This window comes from Parasteatoda tepidariorum, chromosome 4 (assembly GCF_982258835.1).
Source record: "Parasteatoda tepidariorum strain Cologne lab strain chromosome 4, Ptep-v5.0, whole genome shotgun sequence".
Classification (NCBI taxonomy): Eukaryota; Metazoa; Arthropoda; class Arachnida; order Araneae; family Theridiidae; genus Parasteatoda; species Parasteatoda tepidariorum.
This window is the reverse complement of record NC_141758.1, coordinates 36,010,104-36,037,640: the sequence shown is the minus strand read 5'-3', so window position 1 is coordinate 36,037,640 and position 27,537 is coordinate 36,010,104. Positions and strand designations below refer to the sequence as shown.

At 27.8% G+C, this 27,537-nt stretch overlaps 1 protein-coding gene across 1 annotated transcript; it reads right to left on the bottom strand.

Moving 5' to 3' along the window:
* Positions 1-428: 428 nt before the first annotated feature.
* On the bottom strand, positions 429-26,238 carry LOC107439612 (phosphoglycolate phosphatase). The gene is made up of 8 exons (XM_016052268.4): positions 26,006-26,238; positions 22,620-22,687; positions 17,264-17,356; positions 13,782-13,919; positions 10,873-10,932; positions 9,948-10,098; positions 6,648-6,792; positions 429-3,713 (listed from the first exon to the last, which is right to left on the bottom strand). Exons 1-8 carry the CDS (start codon positions 26,094-26,096, stop codon positions 3,530-3,532), a joined length of 930 nt encoding a protein of 309 aa, XP_015907754.1. The 5' UTR covers positions 26,097-26,238; the 3' UTR covers positions 429-3,529.
* Between the last annotated feature and the right edge of the window lie 1,299 nt (positions 26,239-27,537).

Sequence of the window (27,537 nt, the reverse complement as noted above, 5' to 3'; positions counted from 1 at the left end):
CAGAAATATCCTTAATCAGGCCATCAAAGTGGTTTTGATTTTTTTAAAACTCAGCTCTCCTCAATAGTGATTGATTAGATATTGTTCTTTTTTGCTTCTATATAAATTTGAGACCTCCAATTTATATCCATTTTGATAGGGATTCTAAAAATTAATGTATTAAAGGCAGTGATTATGGAACACCTTGAGTTTTTCAAACCAGTAATTTCCCTTACCCATGTTCAGTGCCATCATATGCTTAATAATTCATTTTGGTAACCTAATAACATTTTTTAAATGATTAAATGATCATTTAATAAAAGCAATTTTCATTACTAAATTATTATTAAATAAATAATTAATAACAATAATTAAATTAAAAAATTATTTTTTTAAAAAATAAAGCAATTTCCATTGCTAAATACTAAAAATAACTTACTAGACTCCAATTAAGAATACAATTTTTATTACTATACTCTTATAATCCCATTTACATTGAATAGTTTATTGAAAAGGTATAACAAGAACAAAAAAAGTAAAATCAATTTTAATAAATAATAAAAAAATCTGCAATTATTAACTGAATAAATTATAAAAATGAAATAATTTTTTAAAATTTTAGAACATTGACTAGCAGAAAAAAAATCAAAATAAAACAAACAGTAGAATAACAAATTAGAATTTATTCGAAAAAAAAAAAAAAAAATAGATTCACAGAAAAAAATAAAGATAATTTAACCCTAGATAACTAAGCATTTGCCAAATGGACTTTTGCCAGCTTTGTAAAGTTGGCTTGTTACCGTAATACTTATACATCTTCAAAGATTTCAAACGTTACATATTATCACTTATCTATATTTTAATAAAAAGTTAAGAGTCCATAAAAATTTGACATAAATCAAGATATAGAAAAATAACAGCATGCTTTGAATTTATAAGTCAAATGATTTAATACAGTGTAACATGGATTTAAGCTTAGTTATTTAGGGCTGAAAAAGTGTTCTTAATATCAAAGTGATTTTATGGAAAACAAAAATAATAACAAGCCAGATGTTTGGGAAGACTAGTTGTAGTATATTTCTAATAGACAAAAACTCTATTTAAAAAGTTAAATCCACAAACTTTTTTAAACCAGTTGAAACAAGAGACAAATTTTTATTTGGTATAAATTATGTTCCTGGTTATCAAATTCTGTATCATAAAAAGTAATTAGTATAAAATAATTTCAATAAAAAATTTATTTTTAAATATTATACAACTTCATAGGTTTTAAAATTTTTATAAGTTTTCCGGATTGTAAAATTTAATAATCCAATTTAATTCTGCCATGAAAAAAGCATTTTTTAAGAAAAATTCAGTAGTTTTATTATTGAAAAATACAGTTCCAAATATTGAAACATTTTAGAATGCATGAAATATTATGGAGAGTGCTTTTGAAATCTGACTGAACAGAACCCTCGCTGGTTTTGTTCTTATTCTATTTTATACAGCAATAATTTCATGAATTAATATTATTATGTTCTTCTTTTCAAAATCTCCTTAAAACATTAAAAAATTCAACAATAATGAATTGGAATTTGAGTTTAGAACCATAATTACTTGTCAAAAAAAATTATAAATGAATATAAGATGGGGGGAGGCATAATAATAGCACAAATCACTAAAGTGCATTAAAACATAAGTTTCAGAATATAAAATTTTCAGAAAGAACTCTATAGTTATAAATAATTGACAAATTAAAGTAAGGTAATGAAGAACAAATATTAAAATATTTTTTACCATTCTTAAAATACTATTGATTCTTTCAGATGTTCTTTTGATTTTCAAATGAAATACAATTCTAACTTTCTGCAGCTTCCTCCTATTATAGGAGGTTATTAATGTTAAAATCATATTTTACAAGATAATAAATTTATTCATCTGTTAAAAAAAATAGACGAAAAAATACTTTTAAGGTACCATTTAAATCACATACATTTTCACATCATTCAGATTCGTTATAGCAGTATTTCAAAGATAATATTTGAAATACTGTTACAACTTATAGTAATACTTTATAATGGTAATAATACTATACAAATTTAAAAAGAAATATTAATAAAAAACAGTTAATTTCTTTAATGAATAAACATTTTTAATATCTTAACATAAAGAAAAATTCATTACAATTGCACATACTTTATTCTGCATTCAATTTAGATTATAAAAAACTACAGTTATTAACATCCTTTTGCGAACAGATCTCTGAAGTATACAATTCATGTGAATAGATGTTACATAAATATAAATTTAAAAGCCTATTCTAAATTGAAATTTATCACATATTAGCACAACGCAAATTGTATAGATAGTGAAAATGAAATATAAACCTTGAAATTAAGTTAACAAAATCAAATAATCACTTATCAAAATATGGCAAAATATATTGATTTATACAAATCTTATCTGAAGAATTCCATTGATTTTTAAGAAAAATAATTTAAATGAAAACTGAAATGAATTTAAATGAGATTGGAAAAACACACATACAAAAAACAGTCATTAAAAAAGTAATTTTAAGAGGAAATTTCCTAAATAAAACCAGGATATCACAGATATTTTAAATTTATATCTTTTATAAATCTAAAATAATATGTGTCTCATATATTTTCAGGGAAGACTCAGAAAAATATTTAATAAAAAACTATTTTAAACTACTTTTGTGTTTCTAATAATCTAATATATTATAACAAAATGTTTAACAGATTTGTAATAATGTATATTTATGCGTGAAAATGAGAAAATCAGAGCTGAATTAACCAAGGTTTGTGTTTGCATACTGGGATAAAAATTCTAAGAAAATATGAACCTTAATGCAATGAAAAATTTTAAAATAAATAATACTTTTGCTAAATGCAAAATAATAATAATAAATAAATAAAAGAATAATTAATAAATAAAATAAATTAGCACTTAAGATCCTTAAAACACACGAATTAAGAAATGTTTTCATATTTTGACTTCTGGGATATTTGTAATTGAGTGCTACCTAAATCAGAGATGTGACCAAATCAAAATAGAAAATACTGAAATTACATAGAGATACCAATTTAGCAGCATATTAAGATATTACTGTACAATTGCACAATAAATATTGAAACCATTGCACAATAAATACTGAATTTAGGAAAAATACTAAGAAAAAATCAAAAATAAAAACAAAGATTTGATATTAACCCTAATAACAGAACATTTTTTATTGAAAGTTTTATCTGAACTAATAACACAACACTTTTAACAAATATATTTTAAAATCTTTTCATACTAATTTTTATATGATCATATTTATGTTGAATATTTCAGATGAAAATATTTTAAAACAACACAAATACAGATATGATATTTAATGTTCTTTTTACAAAGTATTCGATACCAACTTTTAAATTTAATTGATCCTGACGGAATCTATTTATTATGTATTTGAAGATACAACAATCCGTACTCTTAATAACAAAATAGTAAATCTACTGAAAAATCTTAATCATGAGAAATTTTTCTAATAATTATGTAATTAACTTTTAAGAAGTGGCAACATATCACCTAAACATGGTAAATAATAATCAGGTACCAACAAATGTTGTTCAGCGTCTGAACTTTTCTGATGTTCTCTTACTTCCTCTAGTGAACTAATGCCAGTCAGAACTAAAAGGGTTTTTATACCATGTCTTGTACCCAAAAGAATATCTGTATTTAATCTATAGAAAATAAAAATAATAATAATCTTAAGAATCAGACCACGGTATACAATAACAAATATGCAATATAGATCAGTTTACACATTGGTTAAAACATAGAAATAAACGCTAACATACTTTGTAGAAAAGGTTATTAATTCTAATATTAAAATAGAAATAAAAACATTTTTTAACAGGATATGGTGAGAGAAATAACTAAATCTCATTGTGATTTTGTAATAAAAATAAAACAAACACTAGAGACTCTTAATCAGTTGCCAATCTTTTCTTTCAATAAATAATTTTAAGATATTACAAAAAAAAAAAAATATATATATCAAAGGTCATTCTAAAATATTTTACAATTGATGTAACAAAACTTAATAGTTGTTAGATTAGCCATTAGTTATTCTGCACATTTGGATATATCGGATTTGTTTTCAATGAAAAAAAATATAAATACACAAAAATGTTCTATTATTCTATTTTTATAATTGAATTTCCTATACATTTTTTTGATAAGGCAAAAAGATGTGATTCGATTTTTCTATATATCTCTGGAAACACAATGTAATTGAAAAATAGTCAAATGTTTCCCAAGTGTAGCAACTAAATAAATGAAAAAATTTAACAACAGAAGAAAAATGCGTCAGAATAAAAAAAAAAAAAATTACATGCTATTTTTAATTTCTGACACAGCATGGAAAAATGTATTCCCTGATTTTTCTAGACTGACTTTATAAAATTTCCCTGAATTTCTTCCCCTTATTTACCTACATAAAATTCATTACAAACCATTTTAATTTGCTATTAAAGTTAAAAATTTAAAAAAAAAAAAATATATTAAATAATGTTAAAATACAAATGAATTTCAGTAAATAAAAAGTAAAGCAGTAGAATGGACTACAAATACTCTTTTTTTCAACAGCTGCTAGTGCAGCTATTTATGGTATGACAAAGATAGCTAGTAGCTTACTGAGGGCAACATTTGTGGTCGGTTAGTATAAACGATGAAATACTTGTGCTTTCCAAATATTGAAGACAAACATTGTTATGAATGCAATATTTTCTGATTATTAACTAGCAAAAACATCAATTTGTTACATCAACTTCTATAATTGATTATAACTTAATATAATTTTATAGAAGTATTAAGTACATTAAGCTTTTAGATATTCTTTGATTAAAATTGAACCATAATCAAAAATTTGTACCAAATGTTGTAATAATGACAGAATTTTTAAGTACCACAAATCCAAAATAAGATCTTTTCCCCAATTATTGAGTACTTCAATAAAGTTTCTTCATTATTTCGAGTACGATAAAATGTTACTATTTTCCTATAAAATAGCCACCCTATAATGTTATTATAAACAAAGGTGTCTTAATATGTTCGTATATTGTCATTTATAATTTTAAACTGATCTTATTACTTTGTGTTTTCAAAAAGCACAATATAACAAAGGGTACTGTTTTTCTTTCTTAAATTAATGACTTAATTAAACACTTATTTTAGAATAATATATATTTTTTTCGAATGGCAGGCACTGAACATTATTTGATTGGCCTTAGAAGATGCCAGAGATGTTACTCGTTTTGCGTCACCCAGTGGGCACCTGTGATTGCCCATGCCACACTGCCACAAACCCGTTCATAGGGTGGGCCACATTCACACAACAGAGGACAACACAAGAGAGAGAAACATCCATGTTCAGAGCGGGATTCGAACCCGCAGACTTTGGCTTCGCAGTCAGGCGTGCTAACCGCTCGGCCACCTGGCCGGCTGTTTTAGAATAATGTAGCAGGAGGTAAAATGCATTTAATTATAAATGATTATAGTGAAGAAAGTTAAACGATTAAAATATTTACAGTCAGATATTCATAGGTAATACAAATATTGTTAAATGACCAAAAAGTATAAAAGATAACTTATTTAAAAAAAAAAAAACAACACTCCATGCAAATTAAGATATTCATTGAACAATCATTCAATTTATTTAGTTTTAAACTCAGGTAATGCACTAGCAAATCAATAATTCTGAATAGCTTTAAAGTAATAGCAAATTAACAAAATTGTAAGTTTAAATTTACCGCCAAATGGAAAATAAAAATTGCTTTTTTATTAAAATATAAAATTTTTTAACACTTTAAAAATGTTAGCTTACTGGAAATATTTTACAAGCTGGGCACCAAAGTAAATATTTGTATTTATTTTTGAAGTGTCAGGTCACACATATTTACTTTTAGATACTAACACACTATTCAAATTTACATTTCGGATGCGTATTATGGCAAAGTCCTGATATAAATTTCTTATGCTATATAAAGATAGCATAAGCACACTTAAAAATAGCAAAAGGATATAAAAATTGGGCAAGCATGCATAAAGATAGCATTAGCATATAAAAATAACATTAGCATACACAAAAATAGCTCACACCCATAAAAATAGCATAAGGGTATATAAAAATAGTATACGCATATAAGAATAGCATAAGGATAGACACTGAAATAATTTTATTCATTTAATAATTAATCTAACTAGTAATGCCTTAAAAAACACAGAACTATGAATATGAAATTGCAGAGAAAAAATAAAAAAATACTGTTAAAAATGAAGATTAAGAATAGATATTTAGTTCCTTTTCAAGCACTGGGCTTATGGGACTATAAGCCCCATAAGCCTGAGTGATTATAAGGCCCTGTCAGTAATTGACATTTTCTAATGACAATTTTTATTTAGCCACCCAAAGGTTGAGTGGAAACTACTAGATTTTCTCTTTATCTCTCATGTACATAAAATAATTTTAAGTAGACTCAGACTACACTTTTTAGGGCTTGATCTTCTGATCAGACAGTGTTTCAAATACAACAGCAATTCTAAAGTTTTATGGCAATAAAAAAAGTCTAAAACACAAAATAAGGGGGGGGGGAATTCATAGACAATAAAATTACCTATCACCAATCATAATACAGCGATTAAAATCTATGGCAGGAAATGTTTGTTTAATACAATCGAGCATGTATCTTTCAGGTTTCCCCAAGGCGTGAGCTTTACGGCCTGAAACAGCTTCAACAGAAATTACAAATGTTCCAGCTCCTAGAAATAATTTAAACTAAACATTAGTTTTGATTACTAGCTCAAAGATATAATGATAACTGAAGAGCTTTATTTGAGAAAAAAAAATGTTAAATGGCATTTTCATAAAATTGAGAAAAAGAGCTTTAAAATTAATTATGAGATTATTTTTACACACAGACATGCATTTATGTCACAATTACATAAAAGAAATTAAAAATTTTGATTAAGGATAATTTCACTAGATAAAAGAGGAAGAGGGGAACGCTATTGCACAAATATAATATCTCTAAATAGTAAGAAACTTCAAATTCTTACTATTTAGAAATAATATATATGTATACAATAACATACTAAAATATTTCTAAATAGTAAGAAACTAAATATGAATATTAAAATTTTTATAAAATATAAATTAGAATGTGTTTTTTCCAGAATAAACCAAGAGTGGATTTATTTTTTGTAAATATCACCTTGGAATGACATAAAAGTATTCATCACTGTCTTGGTCAATCGGATAATGTGATGCATAAAAGCATTTCCATTTCAATAATGTACTGTTGAGGCAAAATATTTATACATTTTAATAGTGCGAATCACAGGTTTCAATAACACAGATCCTAATAAAATTATCAATGATCATGCAAAGCTATAACACTTCACAATTTACTGTTGAGGCCAAATATTTATATGTTTCAATATAGCTGACAACAGGTTTTAATAGAACTGATCTTAATAAAATTATCAATAATCATGCACAGCCATAAAGCTACACAAATTATGTATGTTTTTGGACTTCCTTCCTTTCTAGTAAAGCATTCATCCTTTTAACATACAATTTATTTTTTCTTGCTCAGAAACACAGAATATGGCCAATATAAATAGTCATAATTTAAATAGACATTTAAGATTAAGGACAAGGGACATAGGAATGCTTTTTAAAAATTAAAAGACTGAGCATTTATAAATTTATTTATAAAAAAGCAAAAGTAGCACAATCATTTATTAAGAATACTGTATACTTTATGATGTGAATTTATTAAAGTATAAATAATAGTGTCAATTTAGTCGATTATAATGTTAAGATGAACAAAAAAGTAGGTTATTTTAAAGTTTAATGATTGGGTTTTATTATTATTTTCAGTTGTATTTAATTCTTTTAAAAGTTAAAAAATAAACTTTAAAAAATACGTGTTAATAAAAATAAATAGCAATTAGTAATTAATCTTTCTTAAAATTTGTAATTAAGGTCAAAACTTTCTTAATTAATAAAGTAGAGTTCCAATAATTTAGATATTAAAATACAGTGAATTGAAACTCTACTTTATCTTTATTCTGAAAATAAAATTTTTACTCTGAGCATTTTTATTAAAAATAAATAAATAAATAAAAAAAATGGACAGCTCTATTTAATTTATTATTCTGAGATTATTTAATTGTTTATAGAAATAAATTTTTACAAAACTGAAATGAAAGAGACAAATCATAAATTTCATAACTCCTAATTTTATTTCAAAAAAAGAATTGCTGAACTTGATGCAAATAGAGAATAAGTGGATGAGCTTCTAAATCTTAGCTTTAGAAATTCACAATTATAAAATTGTTAATTGAGCTTTATGTTTCATTTAGATTAGTGAATAATTCCTACCTTCATTATAGCTATTATTTTCCCTGCTATATATAAATGAGATTTTAAAAAAAAATCAAGATATTAAAATATTCTAATGCTAACGTAAAAATCGAGCGTGGAATGGCAAAGTTACTTCATAGTTTTAAAAAATGAACACCTTTTAGGGAGAACTATGAATTCCTTTTCATATCGGAATTTTACGATGTTAAAAAAAATAATAAAAAAATAGAAGAGTGGCACTTTATTTTGCAGTAATTTGAAGCAATTTAAAATGGTCCAGTGATTCTAATTTGCAAATTTTAACTTTAACAGAAAAAAAAATTTAAAAAAAAATATTGTTCTTCTAGCGTGTCTACCACTACAAAAATTCCAATTCATTAGTATATAAGACACATTAACTCGATTCTATGTCTGGGTACTTTTTCATAGATAAAGATTGACATCACCATGACTGGGTACTTTTTCATAGATGAAGATTGACATCATCGATAACAACACTCCCCACATTAGTGACCTTCGGACGTGATGTGAACACGCCTACCTTGACAGTAACTCCCACTTCGATTTGAACACGCCTTCTTTGCTGGATTGTCCACATTGAACAGTAGACTTGCTACTTGTGACTGCGACATTATCCACCTCCTCGCGCTCAGTCTCGATCACTCATATCGTCGGCTTGTATACACTTGACTTCTAATGGCAATGCAGGAGTTATCATGACTGTGAACTTTATACAGCTCTCACGATCAGCACTCAAAAGTACGGTGATCCTTATACAGCTCTCCTGACTTCTCACAAAACGGGAATGAATCAACTAGTGGTATCCATTCATCGAATTCTATTATAGCTATAATTCTGGTGGGGGAGTACTATAGTGTGTCTACCACTACAATTACAATTCACTAGTATAAAAGACAAATAAAAGAATGTTAAGTCGATTCTATGTTGGGGTACTTTTTCAAAGATGAAGATTGACATGACTCTGAAGGTTGACATGACTCTTATTGGTCGATATGACTCTCCCTACAGTTCTCTTTATTTATTTCAACCGGGAAGATAAAGGTGATCTAAGAAACCCATGATGCCCGGTGGCTGAGCGGTAGCGTTCCGCGCTGTCGTGCCACAGGTCCCTGGTTCGATCTTCGGGCCGAGCAAGGTTGACTCAGCCTTTCATCTCTTCAGTGGGTCGATAAATGAGTACCAAGCATGCTTGGGAACTAAACACTGGTGGTTCCGCGTTTGGCTGACCACCTGACAGGAACATCTGCTTCTGCACCTCAGAGCCCAAGGTCAAGAAAACTGAGATGGGCACAGTAGGCCTTGGCCCTCTATGGGCTGTCACGCCACTGAGTTTAGTTTAAAAAACCCATGACTAAACATGATAAAAAAAACTGACTTATGGGACCATAAACTAAAAAAATCAGATGAAAATGTATCAAATGGAAAAAAAAAAGGACTTTGTGTGGAAAAGAGACTTATTTGGGACCATTGTTATTGCTTAAAATTGGTTAAAATTTTAACTCAGAAGAATTACAAAAATATATACCTGGCATAGTCAAGCCCGTATTGCCAGAAGGAAATTGTTCATCTCTGTTGGTGGCAATAAAAAGAGTATCCGGATTTCTCACGTAACTTGCTGCTTTAGTAAGTTTGGGATAACTGACATGATGATCAAATCCAACAACAACTGCTCCAACCTAGAGGAGAATAAAGAAAACATTAATCTTACAAAACAATCTAAAGTAAAATTACAACCCACAAATATGAATTATAATGGGCAGTAAAACACTGTGTGGAAATTCTTCTCAAGGAGGGGAGGAAATATTCTGTACAATCAGGACTGAGATATAAATTTTTCTACTGTAGACATAAATTGTTCAGCAAAGATATTTATCATTCTGTGATGTAAATTTTTAGCACTTTCTGTTTTCAGAGTTAAATGTAATAACACAAAAGTTGGAAATTGATATGATGACAAACTTAACTCACCATACTTAAATATAAATAGAATATAAAGTTTGATTTTTGGTTTCAACTGATTAATATATATGCTATTTCTAGCTTTCACTAACCACAGCGTGGACATAAAATATTTCTATTTATAGAATGTCTATAAAAAGGAATATTAGAATATCCTAGACATTAAAGGTAACTCTGGAAAGTTTTCTTCCCCATGCAGCAAAAATGTGAGCTAGTTTTATTAAAAAGTCCATCAAATTTGTTCAAAGAAGTTCTCTTGTCTTCTGAACTGGGTTAAAAAATTCATTAACTAACTTGTTGATAAAAAAAAACTTTTAACACAAGACTTAAAATTAGGGGTGAGTTACTTTTATTATTTGAATTTGATATCCATGCTTTAAGATTCCATTCACATTTTTAATAAAATTTATTTAAAAAATAATTTGCCCATTAATAATTAATTCCTGAAATTATAGTAATAAATATCATACAGATAAGGTTTATGCCTTCACCTCAGGATCCAACTTCAAACTATGAGTCCACGGTATCCATTCCTCAGGTACAGGATCCGGCTAAAAAAGCAAACCAAAAATTTATATGAAAATAAATTACAACAGAAATTTTAAATATTATTATCACAGGGTTTTGGTAATCAAGAAATTTATTAATAATTAACAAGGTAAACAATTTTCTGATGAATATATTCTCTAATTAACACACATACACAAAATATTCAAATAAGTAACGCACATTCTCTAATTAACACACATACATATTTTTAGTTGATGGTAGAACTTACACAAGGGAGAAAAATTTCCAAGACTGAAAAATTTTAAATAAAAAGAAGCATGTTCAAAGCTGTTTAACCCTTTCGCGACGGGAAGAGCAAACGTGCGCTTATTGCTGACGCCGGCAGTCTCTCTTGCGAGTGTCTGCCCAGGGGCGGAGGGTCTTTTGTTGTTAAGCCTAAATCCATGAAATTACCGAAATATCAACGCATTGTTTAATAATGTTCTGTAGAGTATTTAAACGGCATATGCTTTATATATATTTCTATAGATACTTTATTTACTTAAGTTATTTCTTGTTTAAATATATATTTTACACATTTTATTTTCATTACGTACTAACCATTTAATAACTTTTAACATTATACATCTGAAAACTAAATATATGACTTAAAATTCTTTTTTCCTATGAAAAATTTGAAAACACTAACATTCCACTAAAAACTCTGGACAGCAAATCGAAATACCCAACGCTGCAGCGAGAAAAAAAACCTCCCCTGCTTACTGTAAACAAATAGCACGTGCGAATTCAAAGAGCCGTCATAAAGCATGCCATTCCAAAACATTCCTTTCTCCTTCATTCCTTTCCCTTAAAAACCATGTGTATGTGAGTCATAATACTCTCATTTTGAGTAGAAGGTCAAATCTACGTGTATCTGAAACCATATGGACATACAATGCCATCTTCTGGCAAAAATTTTATTTTTTAAAACGTTCCAGGACACTGGCACTAATGGGTGACGGCCGGAGGTGAACAAGAAAACGCTCTTGCACGCCGGTGTGTCGGCCGGGAAGTGAGTGCGTTTCTTGCTGGGATGTACAGGTGACAGTCGGCGCGAAAGAGTTAAAAAACTAATTGTAGATTTGCATACTTTAAAAGAAATTTTTTTTTTTACATGACATCTAGTCAATGAAGTTTGCTAAAAAATAGAAATTATAAACTCTTATGAAGAAAACCATGTTGATTACTTAAGAGATATAATCTAACCTTATTTAAGATTAAGAACCTTATTATTTATTGATTTTTAAAATGAACATTTAATGCTAATGAAATAAAAGCTAATTTAATCTGGTTAAAAGCAAAAAATTTTTTTTTTCAGTCATTCATTTTTTTTATAAAAATCTATGTAACTTAATACTTGTTGGAAAAAATATTTCGTCAATTTGAATCTTAATTTGTCAAGTTGTGTATTGTCCAGGAAAAGTTTCGGTTTGAAAAAGGAAGTTGATAGTGTAAAATTTCCATTGAAGAGGTTAATGTATTTATCATTAGTTGAAAAAGGCAGTATTAATGGAACAAACATTAGTTATATCCTGAAGATGACGATAAACATTAGTTGAAGGATGCCGATGAATCATTGTAGGCAATTACCATTATCTATTTGTCCAATTATTTATTGTCCAGAGTGTGAAGATATGAAACAAATAGGAACTGCTTTAACGAAGAATTAAATTCGATAAATAATAAAAATATTTTTTTAAAAAATATGGAATCATATGCAGTTTCAAAGTAAAAAATGATTCATTTTTGTGTATACATAAATTAATAAATTTAGAAAATTGTCCGGAGGGTGGGGCTAAACTTCACAGGGCACCTCCATCCACCGAGAAATCAAAAATGTAAGTGTCACGTATACGTTAGCATAGTTTTCGCCAAGGAAAGTTAAGGAATCCATGTATTGGCTATTAATCAATTACATTTAATGCCAAGGCTTGTTTTCTTAGCCTAACGCATTCAAATGTGCTGGCGGAAAAGAAAGCGTGAGGAATAATAACGAATTTTAATGAATCCAAAACATTAGCAACCATAGAACAGTTCTCGAATTCCATGTTAACGTGTTAGGCAGATGTAGAGGGAATGTCTAAAAATAGATTTTTTTCCGCACTCAACTCAAGGTTGTGGAATAAAAAGATTACAGATTATATAAATGACTTTTACTTATTGAAAAATGATTAAATAAGAAACTAATTTGGTTTTTAAATGTTAGGAAATAAGTTATACATATTTCAGCAAGACATAGATACATTCAGTTCAACAAATAATAACAAAACTTTTTAAAAATTTTTCTGATGCCTAAGTGTTGACTTAGAATGATTCAGTTGAAGATGCAGTTATAGATTTTATTACATTATGTTTCATTGATTACCTTCTGAACTTAATTACATTCTACCTCATTCAGTCTCAAAACTTTTTAATAAAGACAGAAACCTTTAAAAAACCTGAAAACTTTCACCTTTGATCAGATTACCTTAGATTTATATTATCACAAGATTCTTATTGATATTATCAAAAGACATTAGCACTGAAAAAAAAAGGGAAAAAATAAATAATAATAAAAATAACTGCCAAGAAGAATAAGAAACGTTCCATAAAAAAATGATAGAAATTGTAGGAAAAAATATGTCTATTTTAAATTTGGAATGCTAGTAAATACATTTTTAGATTAATTTAGAAAAAAAAACATCAAAGCATGACAAAAAATAAATATTTTTATTGAAGAAACAATTTGATATAAACAATAAAAAAATAAGCTAATCATATATAATACCAAATATACATAGCCAAATATACATAAACAAATATTCCAATAGTTCAAAATTTTAGAAAAAACATACACACATTAAAACCTTACCCCAATAGGTAAATGTTCTATATTAGCTTTTTCCAGCTCTCTGGCAATACCTCCACTTCCAAGAATGTAAACTTTTTTCTTAAAACTCATACTTTTTAGATAAGTTGCAACACAGTAGGCAGTTGAGATAATACTATCCTGAAAATATTTCTTATTATTAGACTTTAATATGCATGGGAATTTAATCTAAGACTATGTCAACCTTCATCTATCAAAAGGTACATCTTGAGAGAATTAAGTTAACATGTTTTATATACTAGTGAATTAGTATTAAATATTTATAGTGGTAGTTACGCCACATTACTCCCCTTCCAGAATATTGATGGATGATCCACATTAAATAGTATATTTTTAAGCAAATCAACTGTTTAATGTGGATGATCCATCAATATTGGCAAGTTCTTATACCTTCCAGAGGTCACCAATGAGGAGAATTATAAATCAACCATGTCAACCGATTCTATCATGAGGTACCCTTTGATAGATGAAGGTTGACATAGTCTATAATTAAATTCCCTCAGCATCTCTCTACATTAAAGAGATACAGCGATTGCTCTATTGTTGTTAAATAAAATTTTTGCCGCAGGTACTTATCACTTTCCCACACAAAAAATGGGTTTGAAAAACATGAAACTCAGCACATTTTTAGAGGAATGTTTAAGGAGAATCTTGATATATAACTGCTTATTAATGCAGATGTAGGTTTCTGAGGTTTGAGTCAAAAATTAAAGATTTCGTTTTTGTGCCGCACAATCCCGTTTGGCAAAAATTATTAGCAGTAGAATTATGATTATTTATGTCTGAATGATTCTTACATCTGGAGATCTATGTTTGTTATAACTCTTATGTCTGAAGAAATGTCTGTTTGTTCTTTAAATTTATTTATACAACTTAAACAAAAATTAATAATCAACAACAAAATAACAAAACAAAAAAATACAAAAAATTCATATTTTCCCCAATCTTATAAGAGATAATATGGTTATTGTCTACTTTTCATTAAAAAAAATCAGATTATTTCAAAGTGGAAACTCAATGTTAATACTTAAGTAAATGCATAATAAAGATAAACTTATAAAACTCTGTTCGGGTGTTTCTTCTTGTCAACACATATTTATCCCAAGTCAGCTTTAGACAAATAAATTCATTTTGATTATACTGATGCATTTCCTTTGTCAATTTCCTTATCTAGATTAAATTCTTACATTTTAACCACCTCAGACACTGAAAAGCAATGGTCAGCATTTTATTAACACTAAAAAAAATTAACGATTATTAATACAACCAGCACTTTGCTAATTCATAATTGGAATGAAATTGATGTCTAGAAATAAGATATAATTTCTAATATATATATATATATGGGTCATTCTCACAAAAAGATGATTTTTTAAGTCCCTTAGTAATAAATATTAGGAAATACAGCAGATTTCTTAATATTTTTCTCCATCATTTTTCGTAAAGTTCTAACTAACAAATCATATGCATTTCTGCTAAATGTATTTAATATTTCATTCTTATTTTTTAATAAATATAACTTCAAAATCCCCTCCCTGGACGTCCCTACGTCTGTGACACAAAATAATTTTTAATGTCTGATAAAAAATTTAAATTTTATTTTAATGGTTTTTGTAGTTTTACCTAGTTAAATGTTTATAGTAACTTTTTATTCAATATTTTTGTTAAAAAATGTATTTTCATAAAATAAATGACTACTAAACTTTGTCCATCAAAAATGAAATCTCCCTCCATGGACAATTAATATAGTTCGGTAAATATGCAATAAAGGGCAGAATATGAGAAATCCCTATAAGACAGCTGCTGGGAAAGATAACCATTCTATTTTCTAATGTTAACTATCAGTTGTTCTCTTTGGTGTCAGTTTTGGATTGTTGTGTTCAAATGGGGTTTGGCAAAGTTCTCATCGTATACTCCGTGGACATCATAAAAAAGGTTAGAGAATATTATTTTATTTTTGATAGATGAATTTTAGATTGCAAAAATAGTGTATTTAATAAAAAGAACTGCTCCATTTTCGTAACTTTAAAATCAAAAATCAGTAAAATTCAAGAACTAGTTTTTGTCTCCTCTGTGGACATAACAAGTCCATGGAGGAGAAGACACAGTCAATGGAAGAGACAATGTGTTAGATAACCATAATACAATTTTAATAATTAAAAAACTATTTTCTTTTAATAGATATTTTTTAAATTGGAACAAATGTGTTAATTTGTTTATATTTTTAAAGAAAAATTAAGTTTAACTTTTTCTTATCGGAGAAGTAAATATTGGCAATTTTTCTAAATAAATTCTGTGATGTTTAAAAATTTTTTTCTCTTCAAATTTTAGGAAAAAAATGGCAAAACCAAAATATAAAAAAGAAGGCAATCAAATGTTCAAATGCAAAAGAGAAGGGAACAGAAAACACTTAGTATGAGACAAGCTAGACAGAAATTAAAAGAAAACCCTATATTGCTTGAAGAAAGTAAAAAAAAAAAAAAAAAAGAGCAAGAAACTTTAAAATCTGTATCAGAAAAAAATTTAACAGAAAAATCGTGATTAAATGTACTTAAATTTCTAGAAATTGATAGAGCAAGCCATTTGTGCCCAGGGAAAAAAGAAAAGAGAAGAGAAAAAAAACAAAAACGTTATTTGGATGACAGTTTAACTTGCATAAAATGTTCATAAAAGAGTACCCTCAAGACTCAACTTTCATGTGGAGTCTGAATTTCTATTTCAATAATCTTTACATTTTAATTTATTAATATTCAGTAAGAGTTACTTAAAAAGTTGTACACTTAGGTTAAAAATGGATGTTTCCTTTCATAGCAGCATGATTAATCGGAAGTAGTTCTATCTCTAATAATGAAACATTTTATTATTTACTTATTAATAATTAATGAATTAGTCTTCATTGACATTTTATATTTTATAACATAAAATGTCTTCTCCATTGACTATTACATCTCTTCCGTGGACAAGGCAGAATTTAAAATATTTCAAATCTTGTAAAAAATAAAATAGAAAACTTGACAATTTTTATAAGGACATATAACAAAAATAAATAAAGGCATTTATGTAATTTTTATCACTTTTTTAATTATTATAATTTAAGAAATTTTTTTAGTCTATTTATACCTTTTCAGTGAGAATGACCCATATATATATATATATATATATAAACTTGTGTAATTAAATTTCAAAAATGATTTATTATCAATAAAAAAGAGTATTCCTGAAGTTGCTCAAATTATCAAATGTTGATACATGCTTTTATTAGTTCAAAACATCATTTTGAAGAACATATAATATTGGTAGTACGTATTAAATATTAACTATAAATTACAGTCAATGTTAGTTACACTTTTGTTTTTTAAATTTTTATACATTAACTTATAGATAAGCACTTTCTGTAGAAATAGCATAACAAATTTTAGTAAAAATTTCAAAATGTTAAGCAGACATCCTCATTTAAAACTCACCAAAGTTGCAGGAAATCCAAGTTTCTCAAATTTCTTCAAATATTCTTCTCTGGATTTGGTGCTATTGTTAGTAACATAAATTATATGCTTTCCCTAGAAAAATCATAATAATTTTAATAAGAAATTAAAATAAAAAAGAAAAAGGATAAATGACTATACAATGCATTTTGATTAATAATAAACTATTCAAAATTTCTTTGTTGTTTTTAATAAAAATGAACTATGATTAGAAAGAGTATACAACTAAAAGCTCTAAATAAAATAAGTATTTTTCAAAGGTTATTAGTTTAAAATTGACTCAATTTCTATATATATATACACATGTTACTATGAAAGATCAAAATTGGTGGTTGTACATTTTAATTAGGTAATGGTTGGTGTCGTATCCTCTATTGAATCATATTTCATGGTGTGCTTGAATAGTTTTTGTTATTTCTATGGCATTAAATGAATACAAATCCTCTTCTGTGGGGTAGTTTAAGAGGTGAAGGCCTGCAGCGACTGCAGGGCAGTTAAAAGTATGATATGGGGTCAGTTCCACATTAAGAGAGTTGCCACAGTTTTGATATTTTCTAGTCCCATTTGTAGAAGTTTTCATGTTTTTATGATGTTTTGTTCTTAGTCTGCTGAGAGTAGTGGCTGTCTTCCTACCGATGTCAAGATTAGTTATTTGATCGTGGGCTTTGATTTTTAAAGGGGTGAATAGTCTTGACTTTGCAAAAGCATTTGCATCTGCCAAAGTGGTTGGGATTGTATTTTGATTGAGATCTCTGGCATTTTTAGCCAAGGAATCAGCTATTTCATTGAACTCTAGGTACATGGGCCGGGAATCTACTGCAAGAAGCATTTTTTCCGGAGACGCTGAAGTTGTCCAAGTCGTTCTATGATATTCAGGATTAGGCTTGAGGTACCTTTGCTGAGGACCTGTAAGGCAGTCCTGCAGTCGCTGAAGATGGTGATACCACTAAGCTGCTCCGAAGGAATTAGGTAATATCAAACATATAATCACTTTTATAAATGTCTAAAATATATGCTAGATCTAGTAAAGTGTCCTTGTCTGGCATTCCCTACATTGAAAGTTTTTAGGTCAAGTGCCATTTCCCAGTATAAATGTTCATGATATTCCCTACGCAATTTTTTTTAAAGGTCAAGTGCCCCTGCCAAGTATACATTTGCCTGATGTTCCCAACACTGATGTTTTTTCTAGTCTATCCTAATTGGAGATTCAAATATGAAATAAATATTAAAATTTCAATGAATAAATTAATATTAAATCAGAAATAACAGATATTTTGGACATTCATTAAATCAACTATGTGGTTATCGACGTTTACCAGAGAAAGTCGACATTCTCCAGACTTTGGTCATTCATGGTAACAGCACACAAATATATAGATGAACTACTTTTATAAATTTTGAGTACAGTAACAATGAATAAAATCAACATACATAATAAACAATATTATGAACTGCAGTGTTTAACTTTATTCACTGTAAAGATTTGGATTAAGTACTGTACTAAGTCACTTTAAAGATGGACTAGAGCAAAATGGGTAACCTGAGGCTCTGACTAAAGCAATTTAGCTAAAATTGATGGTCTGATCAGCCCCCCCACTTGTAAATTTTTACTTACAGCGATATGCTTTATAAATTCGGGAACAGAAAAAAAAACTATTTATTAAAGTTTCAATTTCTTTTTAAAAAACTCTCCCCTTTTAGAAACAGTTATTTTTTTATCTTTTAAGGCAGAAATATAACTATTAAGTTCTTATAATAACAAAAAATTTTCTATGTGAGTTATAAATGTATAATTATGTAATCATGTGTAATTATATAAATATGTATGATTATATATAATCTATAAAAATTTAGCAAAAATTGATCATATGATCAGTTTTTCTGTAAATTTTGATTTAATTAGTATATAAGACTAATAATAAAAGTTTTCAATTTCTTTTTAAAAAAGTTCCCCCTTTTAAAAACAGTTATTTTTTTGTCTTTTGAGAGAGAAATATAACTATTAAGTTCTTGTAATAGTAAAAAATATTTCGATGAGAGTTATAAATATATAATCATGTAAATTTAAACATGCATTAATGAAATTATGCAAGGAAATGACAGAGTAAACAATAAGTGCATGAAAAGTTTTAGTATTGGATAAAAAAAATTTTTAAAAAAATTTATGAGGAAGGGCATCATAAATATTAAAATGTGCCTTAATTGTTAAAACAGAAATGAAGAAAATGACAAAAGAATGGGAGCTATATGTACAGTTTTGCGAGCTATAACAGTGTTTTCATCATAGAAAAAAAATGGGTGAGAATTTCTCACCCTTTCTCAAAAACAGGGTGAGATTTCAAAAAATTAAGTGAGATTTCTAAAAACTAAAAAAACAAAAACTCTCAAAAAAAATCTTTTCTTTAATTATAATAAATTTTTAACGTCTTCTATTTTTAAAGCATTGAATATTTTTGGTGCATCATCATAGAAGATTTTGCCTTTACAAGGTATTTGTCCATCTTACATTAGCACATAAAAAAATTTGAATATCTTACATGAAGAAACCTTACGGTATAAACACGTGGTTGCAGAGAAATGTGTTCTGAAAGGGGTCCCGTGGTTGTGTTCTGTTGTTCGAAAAGGTTCTGAACAATACTGGTAAATAGGGAAGATGGAACAGGGCAGATGTTGGAAATATAATGAAAGATCCAGGAAGAAAAGTGAAACGGATTTTATTCTAAATGGCGTAATTCGAAGCTTTTTCCAAAATGCGAGAAATTTGCGAATTTTCAAATTGATTTATAGAATGCGCGAATTTCTCGCGGTAATAATTTTTTAATGCGAGAAAAGAAAAAAATATGCGAGATTCTCGCGCTCTAATGAAAACACTGTATAAGTATAGTATAAAATTTAAATCATTCATATCAATTTTGTTATATACATTAATTATATTTCAAAATGCATTGTCATTTTAAATTTAATTGGTTTCATTAATGTAAATTAGTAAACTAATTATAATAAGGAATTTTTCAAATAAAGTTGAAATTTTTTTAAAGAATTTCTTTACTCAATTCAAAATAAGAATCTTTTGAAAAACTATACAGAAAATATAAAGAAAAGCTAAATAAACTTAAGTAATACAAAATCGCACACTTATAGGTCTTTAAGTATTTTTATAACCCTTATTTAAAAAAAAAAAATGATAAAATTATTCTTTGCTTTGTCAACAAATAGGTTTTGACTTTTCCTGGCAATTTCTTTCTCTATTCTATTTTTATTTAAACATTTATCAAATTTTATTTTAGTCTCCCTTCTGTCTAATAATACTTTAAAAAGACAATCAATTCTGAGGATGAAAATGACGCACCTGCTATTGATATATGGGACCCGGAGCTTATGAATTTTTGATGCTCCAGCACCAATTATAGATAATAAGCTTAGCTCCAGGAATTTCAATATCTGTTTATGCATGCTTTTGAGATTCAGATTTTAATCAAAAATTTTCATTGTAAAAAGAAACAAAAAATAAAAACATCATTACACAGAAAATAAAAATTTAAGTTAATTCACAGTTGAGTTAAGAAAATAACTGAATCTAAAAAATCCTCCTTCATAATTGATCTTAAATCATTATAAATGCACTTCAATGTAGAGAATAGTCTCTTTACAGTGACTTGGCTAATGGGTAATGCTGTTACAATATGCAGGCAATTTAAATGTCGAGGTAGCATAATTGTGGCCATGAGGTTAACATTGCAAACTAGTCTGTGTTACTATGCAGAACTCATAATTATCAACAAAAACATCATAGGCAGTGTGAAGAATTTTAGGATATGAACAAGGAAGACAAGGTCAAATGCCCAAAAGGCTAATATTAGGGTTGGGTTTTTTGAAGTCCTAAACTAGTTTTGGACAGGACACATAGGTTTTACTGTCTTAAAGTGTCAAAAACCTTGAACATTGCCAAATTATAAAAATTTTATATGTGTAACCATTGTACACATAATAATTTCATACATTAATAAATATGTGATACTTTATATACAATTTGCTTTAACTTATTACAGGAAAATAATATATATATATATATATTTTTTTTAATGGCGGGCACTTGGAGCTATTGTCCATTGGCCACAGAAAGTGCCAGAACTGCTAATTTTCTTTTCGTTACCCAGTGGGCACCTGTGGCGAAGCCACGGCGGTGGAACAGCGTCGCCCACGTCACACTACCACAACCCGTTTATAGGGCGGGTCACATTCACACACAAAGGAGAAAGGACATAGAACACAGATAGAGGGAAAGAAACATCCATGCCTTGCCCGGGATTCGAACCCAGAACCTTTCTGATGCAAGGACAGTTCCCTGCCCCCTACACAGACTGGTCGGCGGAAAATAATATATAATAGGAAAAGATTTATAACTTTTGAAGCTCCATAATTCATTGAACAACAAAAGTGAATACCTTATCCTTTAAATATGAATAAATATGCTTTTAATACTGATAAGCTATGTTTTCACATAAGGATAAATAATGCAATATTAAAAATAATAATAAACTTTTTTAATAAAATAAAAACTTGTCCTCATTTGGTTTCTTGTTCAAAAATTAACATTTTATTTTTCACATTATTTTTTTAAAATTGTGATATACTTTGAACAACAGGGTTTTGAGCAATTTTAGACAGGACAGTTTAAACCCTGGTTTAAACCATGGATTAATCCATTCTGTCTTAAACCTTGCCAACTCTGGCTAATATTGCATAAAATTCCTTTATATACAAACAATATTAAATTAGTAAATAAAGAAATTCTCATTATTATTATAACAAATTAAACATATTGTAATAATACATGCAGCATTTAAAATAAATGATAATATAAACTAGTAAATATTAAGTTCTCAGTAGAAATAAGTACCAATAAAACAAGGGGAAGCATCCTTATCGAATAGATATAATGAGAATCTATGTGTTATAAATAAAATGTTGGAAAATACTTTTTTTTGCTTAAATTTTACAAAATATAAAACTAAGACTTTTTGTGTTTTATGGCTAGGGTCAACAATGATGTTCTTTTAGGGATTGTAAAACACTTGTAAAGTCTTTTAATGATGATTTAATAATGATTAATAATGAATTAATTACAAAAGAAAATAATATCCACAAGGACACTTTGCTATATATTTTAAAACTTTATCTATTCTTGAGTAAGTTGCAATAGCAATTTCATAAATAGAAAAATCATTCATAATAATACACGCATAGAAGAAAAGAATATAATGCATATTTTAGAGTAAAAAACATAGGTAAACATTTTTAAATAATAAGAAACTAAATAATGAAGTAAAATAAATACCATATTTTTGAGAGCATTAATGACTTCAACAGAGCCTGGAATAGCATCATTACCCATCCATAACACTCCTAAAAAATTAAACAATTTTAAAACTCTAATAAAAAAAATAAATAAATGAATGAAATTTTTTTTTTAAAAATTAAAACAATAATTAGTTGAAAAACTGTCAACAAAAAGAGGTATTGAATCAAAGGTTATGTACTACTAATATTTAATCTTACATAAAATAAAAAGATTGAAATCATATTTATAACCAAAATTATGAAATTACACAATTAGTATGAAGGTAATGTCTATTTTTTATTGTACACCAAAAAGCCTGACTTCAAAAACTTTTATACAAACACTTAAAAATGGTTAACCAAAAAGTTAAGCATTAACAATTAAAATTCATTGTAAAACTTCCAGGTTACCACTTTCAATAAATTTTTATATAAAAACTTAAAAAATACAGCATTCAATATTGTTATTGTATTTGCACTTCTTATAATATGACTCGTGCTATTTACTATTCAAATTGTAAATCTATTTAAATTTAGTTCAAAACATAGAAATTGAAGAGAACACTCAAACAGTGCAATTCTAATACTTTATTTATGCTATGATATTTGAACTTGGTGAACTTCAGCACCCTCAGTCTTACCTGGTGTCATCTTTGAATATTTATCCTTTTTAGAGAAACTTTGGTTTACCTTAGAACATTCTTAATTCTAGAGGCAGTTAGCTTTAAAAAGGGGGACACTTGAACTTTTAGTCGACTATTTCATTTATTCTAATTATCTTACTTTAGTCTTCTATGTATTTCATGTGATTTTCGTATTTTTACCATTTGATGTTTTACCTGACCTTATTTTTATTGTTGGTTACTAATACTCCCTTAGGTGTTTTAAGCGCTTTTAACTTCTTTTGAGGATTCTGTTTTATTTTTATCATCTTTTTGATCTTGTGATTTTTCCTATGTGTATCAATCTTTTTGGTTTTGATTTTACTTTACTGTAATTTTGTAGTATTTAGTTCACATGACAACGGGCGTAACCCTTATCCGAAAACTCCTTCGGGGGTAGGTCGGTTACAATTAGTCTTATGCTGTGATATTTATTTCCATAAATTAATTTTTGATTTACTGCTTCAGAATTTATTAAAGTTAGACTATGAATACTATGAATGCTATAATAAAGTGTAAATTTAAATACAATTTCAAGGATATAATTTTCTAGAATATCAAGTCTGTTTACAAATCCTCTTCTTAATACATCATAAAAGAGACTGGAAGTTTTTAAGATTTCATTAATGTGTAGTGATATTAATTTCCTCTAACTGATTTATAGTTCACAACCTTTTAGAATTTATAAGATACAGACAATTACTGTGGCATAATGAAGTGTAAATTTAAACACAATCTCAAAAATATAACTTCCTAGAATATCAAGTCTGCTCTCAAATAATCTCCTAAATTGCCATAAGAAGAGGGATGCACTAGAATATTTTAAGATTTCGTTATTTTCTGTGATATTAATTACCTTAATTTGATTTATGGTTCACAACCTGTTAAAATTTATAACAGAAAAATCCTATGAATGGTAAAATAAAATGTAAATCACAAATCTTCTCCTAAACTATCATATGAGGATACATTAGAAGTTTTTAAGATTTTGTTCATGTGTTGTAATATTAATTTCCTTAAATAGATTTATGTTTCACAACCTGTTAGAATTTATTACAGAAAAATCCTATGAATGGTAAAATAAAATGCAAATTTAAATATAATCTCAATAATATAACTTTCTAGAATATCAAGCCTGCTCACAAATCGTCTCCTAAACTATCATAAGAGGAGGGATACATTGGAAGCTTCTAAGATTTTGCTTGGGGTTTAGGATGTTGTCACTGTTTACACTCAGTTAACCTTGGGTAATGCTTATCATTTGATAAAACATAAGAAAGATAACATTAAAAAGAGTTGAAATGTTAATTTTATTAGTAGTTATTAAGTATATTATAAAATGTTATATAAGTTCATTTAAAATATTTTTGTTTACTTTATTTCCTAGATTTTTCCAGTTTCCACAACTAAAATTTCTTCCGTTTGACAAACCATCCCAAACAGTGCTGTTTATTTTAAAATAATATAATCAATTCAATTACTTATTTAAAAGAAATTAAGAGGCTGAAATAACCGATTTTAACGATTTGATCAAAAATCTCACATCTTGGTTATGCAAACCCTAGATATAGGGTTATACATACCCTGCAGTTTAACTTCATTTAATTTAAAATCGACTTCTATATTTAAATATCCTCCTCATTCAGATATTTTTTAAAGATTAATTTACTTTGCAAAATATGAAAACTTGCGAATTTAAATGAAAAATTACACAAAAATTAACAGTAGAAACATTCATAAAAAAATTTATAAATTAAAATGCAATTTAATAACAAAAATATTACACAGTTTAAGGAAATGTTTAACTCTTTTTAGTGGTCATGCCTCACAGCAAGTTCTTTTGAAAGAAATTTTTTCTAATTTGTAGCATAATTAATTAAAAATCGGTAGCACAAAATAGTTAATAGAAAAAGAATATATTTCCAGCTAATTTACAGCATCTGGCGAATTCAATCATGAAAAATAAATATTTTGGTGCATAGCTAAAAAAAAAAAGATGAATATTGTAATATTGCTCTAAATAAGATTGCAACACGCATGAAGTTAACTCTTATTGCATCCATCATAATAAAAAATGCTCATTTTTGAACACAGCTAATGTAAAAATAAATCGAGATTAAATTGTTCCAAATATTGTATGGCACAGACATCCTTCCTTTTCTGAATTTTATCTGGATAGTCTACAGAGTAGCCTGATTATTACAGATATTAGGACTAGAGACACAATAATTTCTTCAATTGTTAATTTATTTAGTTTTTATCATAATGTTTGTGAAAATCACACATTCTTTTTTCAAAAATTTTTTTAAGGTAAAGGTGTAGAATCAGAGACACCTTGGTTTAATGATAATTTCATTCAGCTTTGCTGAAATCCTGTTTTTGAATATCCTGATATTCTTTGGGGTCTTTGCTTTACTGCAACTTTTGTTTACCTTTATTTAATTCATTCATAGTTTATTTACCAAATTGCCAATTATGAGAGAGGCTTCAGATTGCAAACTGTTATCTATTTTAGCAAATCATAATTGATATTTTTGGGAAGATATCTGTATTTTGATATGCTGCAAAATGATCGCCAAGTCTTGGAAACTTCAACAATGTTTTTTTTTCTCCTGAGTTTACTTTTACACAGAAACGACTTATAAGCAATCTGTCATAATTTAACTAGCGCTTTTTTATATTACTAAGAATGCATTTACACATAGTATAAATTAATAAGTACCATCACAATCAGTCATAACATAATCAATAGAATTCAGGAGCCCAGAAGATATGATAGTTTCATCAATTTTTTTACATTCTCGTGGTCCCATTTTACTATGAATGCTTAATATTTGAAGAATATTGTTGAAGCGGAGTAAGTTAAGATTGTATAGTTTTTCAAAACTAATTTCTAATATAAAGTTACAAACGGTAGCTAAATTGTCAAAACAGAAAGGGATCGAAAAGTAAATAAACAAGGAAAGCTGAGTCAAAATTGCAGTTAAGGAATGAGAGTGAGTAGATTTAAAAGTATTAAAATTTGAATCAGCGATGTTAGCGCCATCTAGAAAAATAAGTCTTAGGTATCATTCTTACTGCCTAAAATCTTTCGCATGAGATGCGAATGAAAATCAGATTGATGAAAAAATGGAGTAGCATAAATAACCCGCGAAAAACTCACCACTGGCTCTCATTCACATCAAGCAGGTTCTCATTCCAAAGAATTTAAAGGAATTTACCGGTAGACTACGAGTCAATATGAAATCAATAGAAGTTATTAATAAAATTAAACAAACAGGAATAAATAAGTCAATGAAAATATGATATTGCTTTAACTAACGTAAGAAACGTCGAAATAACAGTTTTTTTTAATCTTCTGAAGACTGATCTGAAGCAATCTGCTAGAAAAACATAGTGCACAGTAGATAACAGAGGACAAGCTTTATTGGCTGCTGTCACTGAGCGGGTGAGTGACTTCTTTGATTAGCCTCAAAAGGACCGAGAGTATGTGGTACTGGTCCTCGTCAACCTGTTCAATCGTGAAGTGCTCGACTTTACGTGCATGTGATCGGGCTACTGAAGTTTGGAGCAGTTCTTCCTGCAGAGATGCACTCGTGATGGCATGTCTCCGGATCTTCCTGAATAAGCAGGATTTTCCTGTAGAGTGAGGAAAATATAAATGAATGTCTATGAATAATTTTTGATCAAATGATCGGTCTTTCACGTATTAGGACTTAATCTTAATGGTTCGAAAGCATGATCTCAAATATAGTGATTATTTAGTGCAGTATGGTCCTAATAGTTTGGTCAGGAGAGCGATTGAAAGATTCAACCCCTTAATGTTAACCTCATTTTATACATCTTTAGTTATATCTCGAAAACTTTTTACGCACAATTATAAAATTCGTTTACACAAAGATAACTGTTGACAAAAAACATTATTTAATAATTTTTTACATTTTATTTAATGGTAGCAGAAAAAATTTTGAATTGCAAGGTATACGAATTATTTAGAATGTAATTTTATGTGGCAGAATACAAAAATTCTGAGAAATTGACCCATTGGTTCCGGAGAAATCAAATTTTTAAAAACTGAATAAATAAAAACAATTCTGAAATCCAAATATTCATGAATTATTCCTCAGATTTCGTATAAATAATTAATGCCTATACATCTTTTCTTAATACTAAACTATACATTTTGAACTTAATCAGATATATTTCTATACTTGTAAACCAGACAAAGCCGTATAATATTAGGTGAATTAAGGA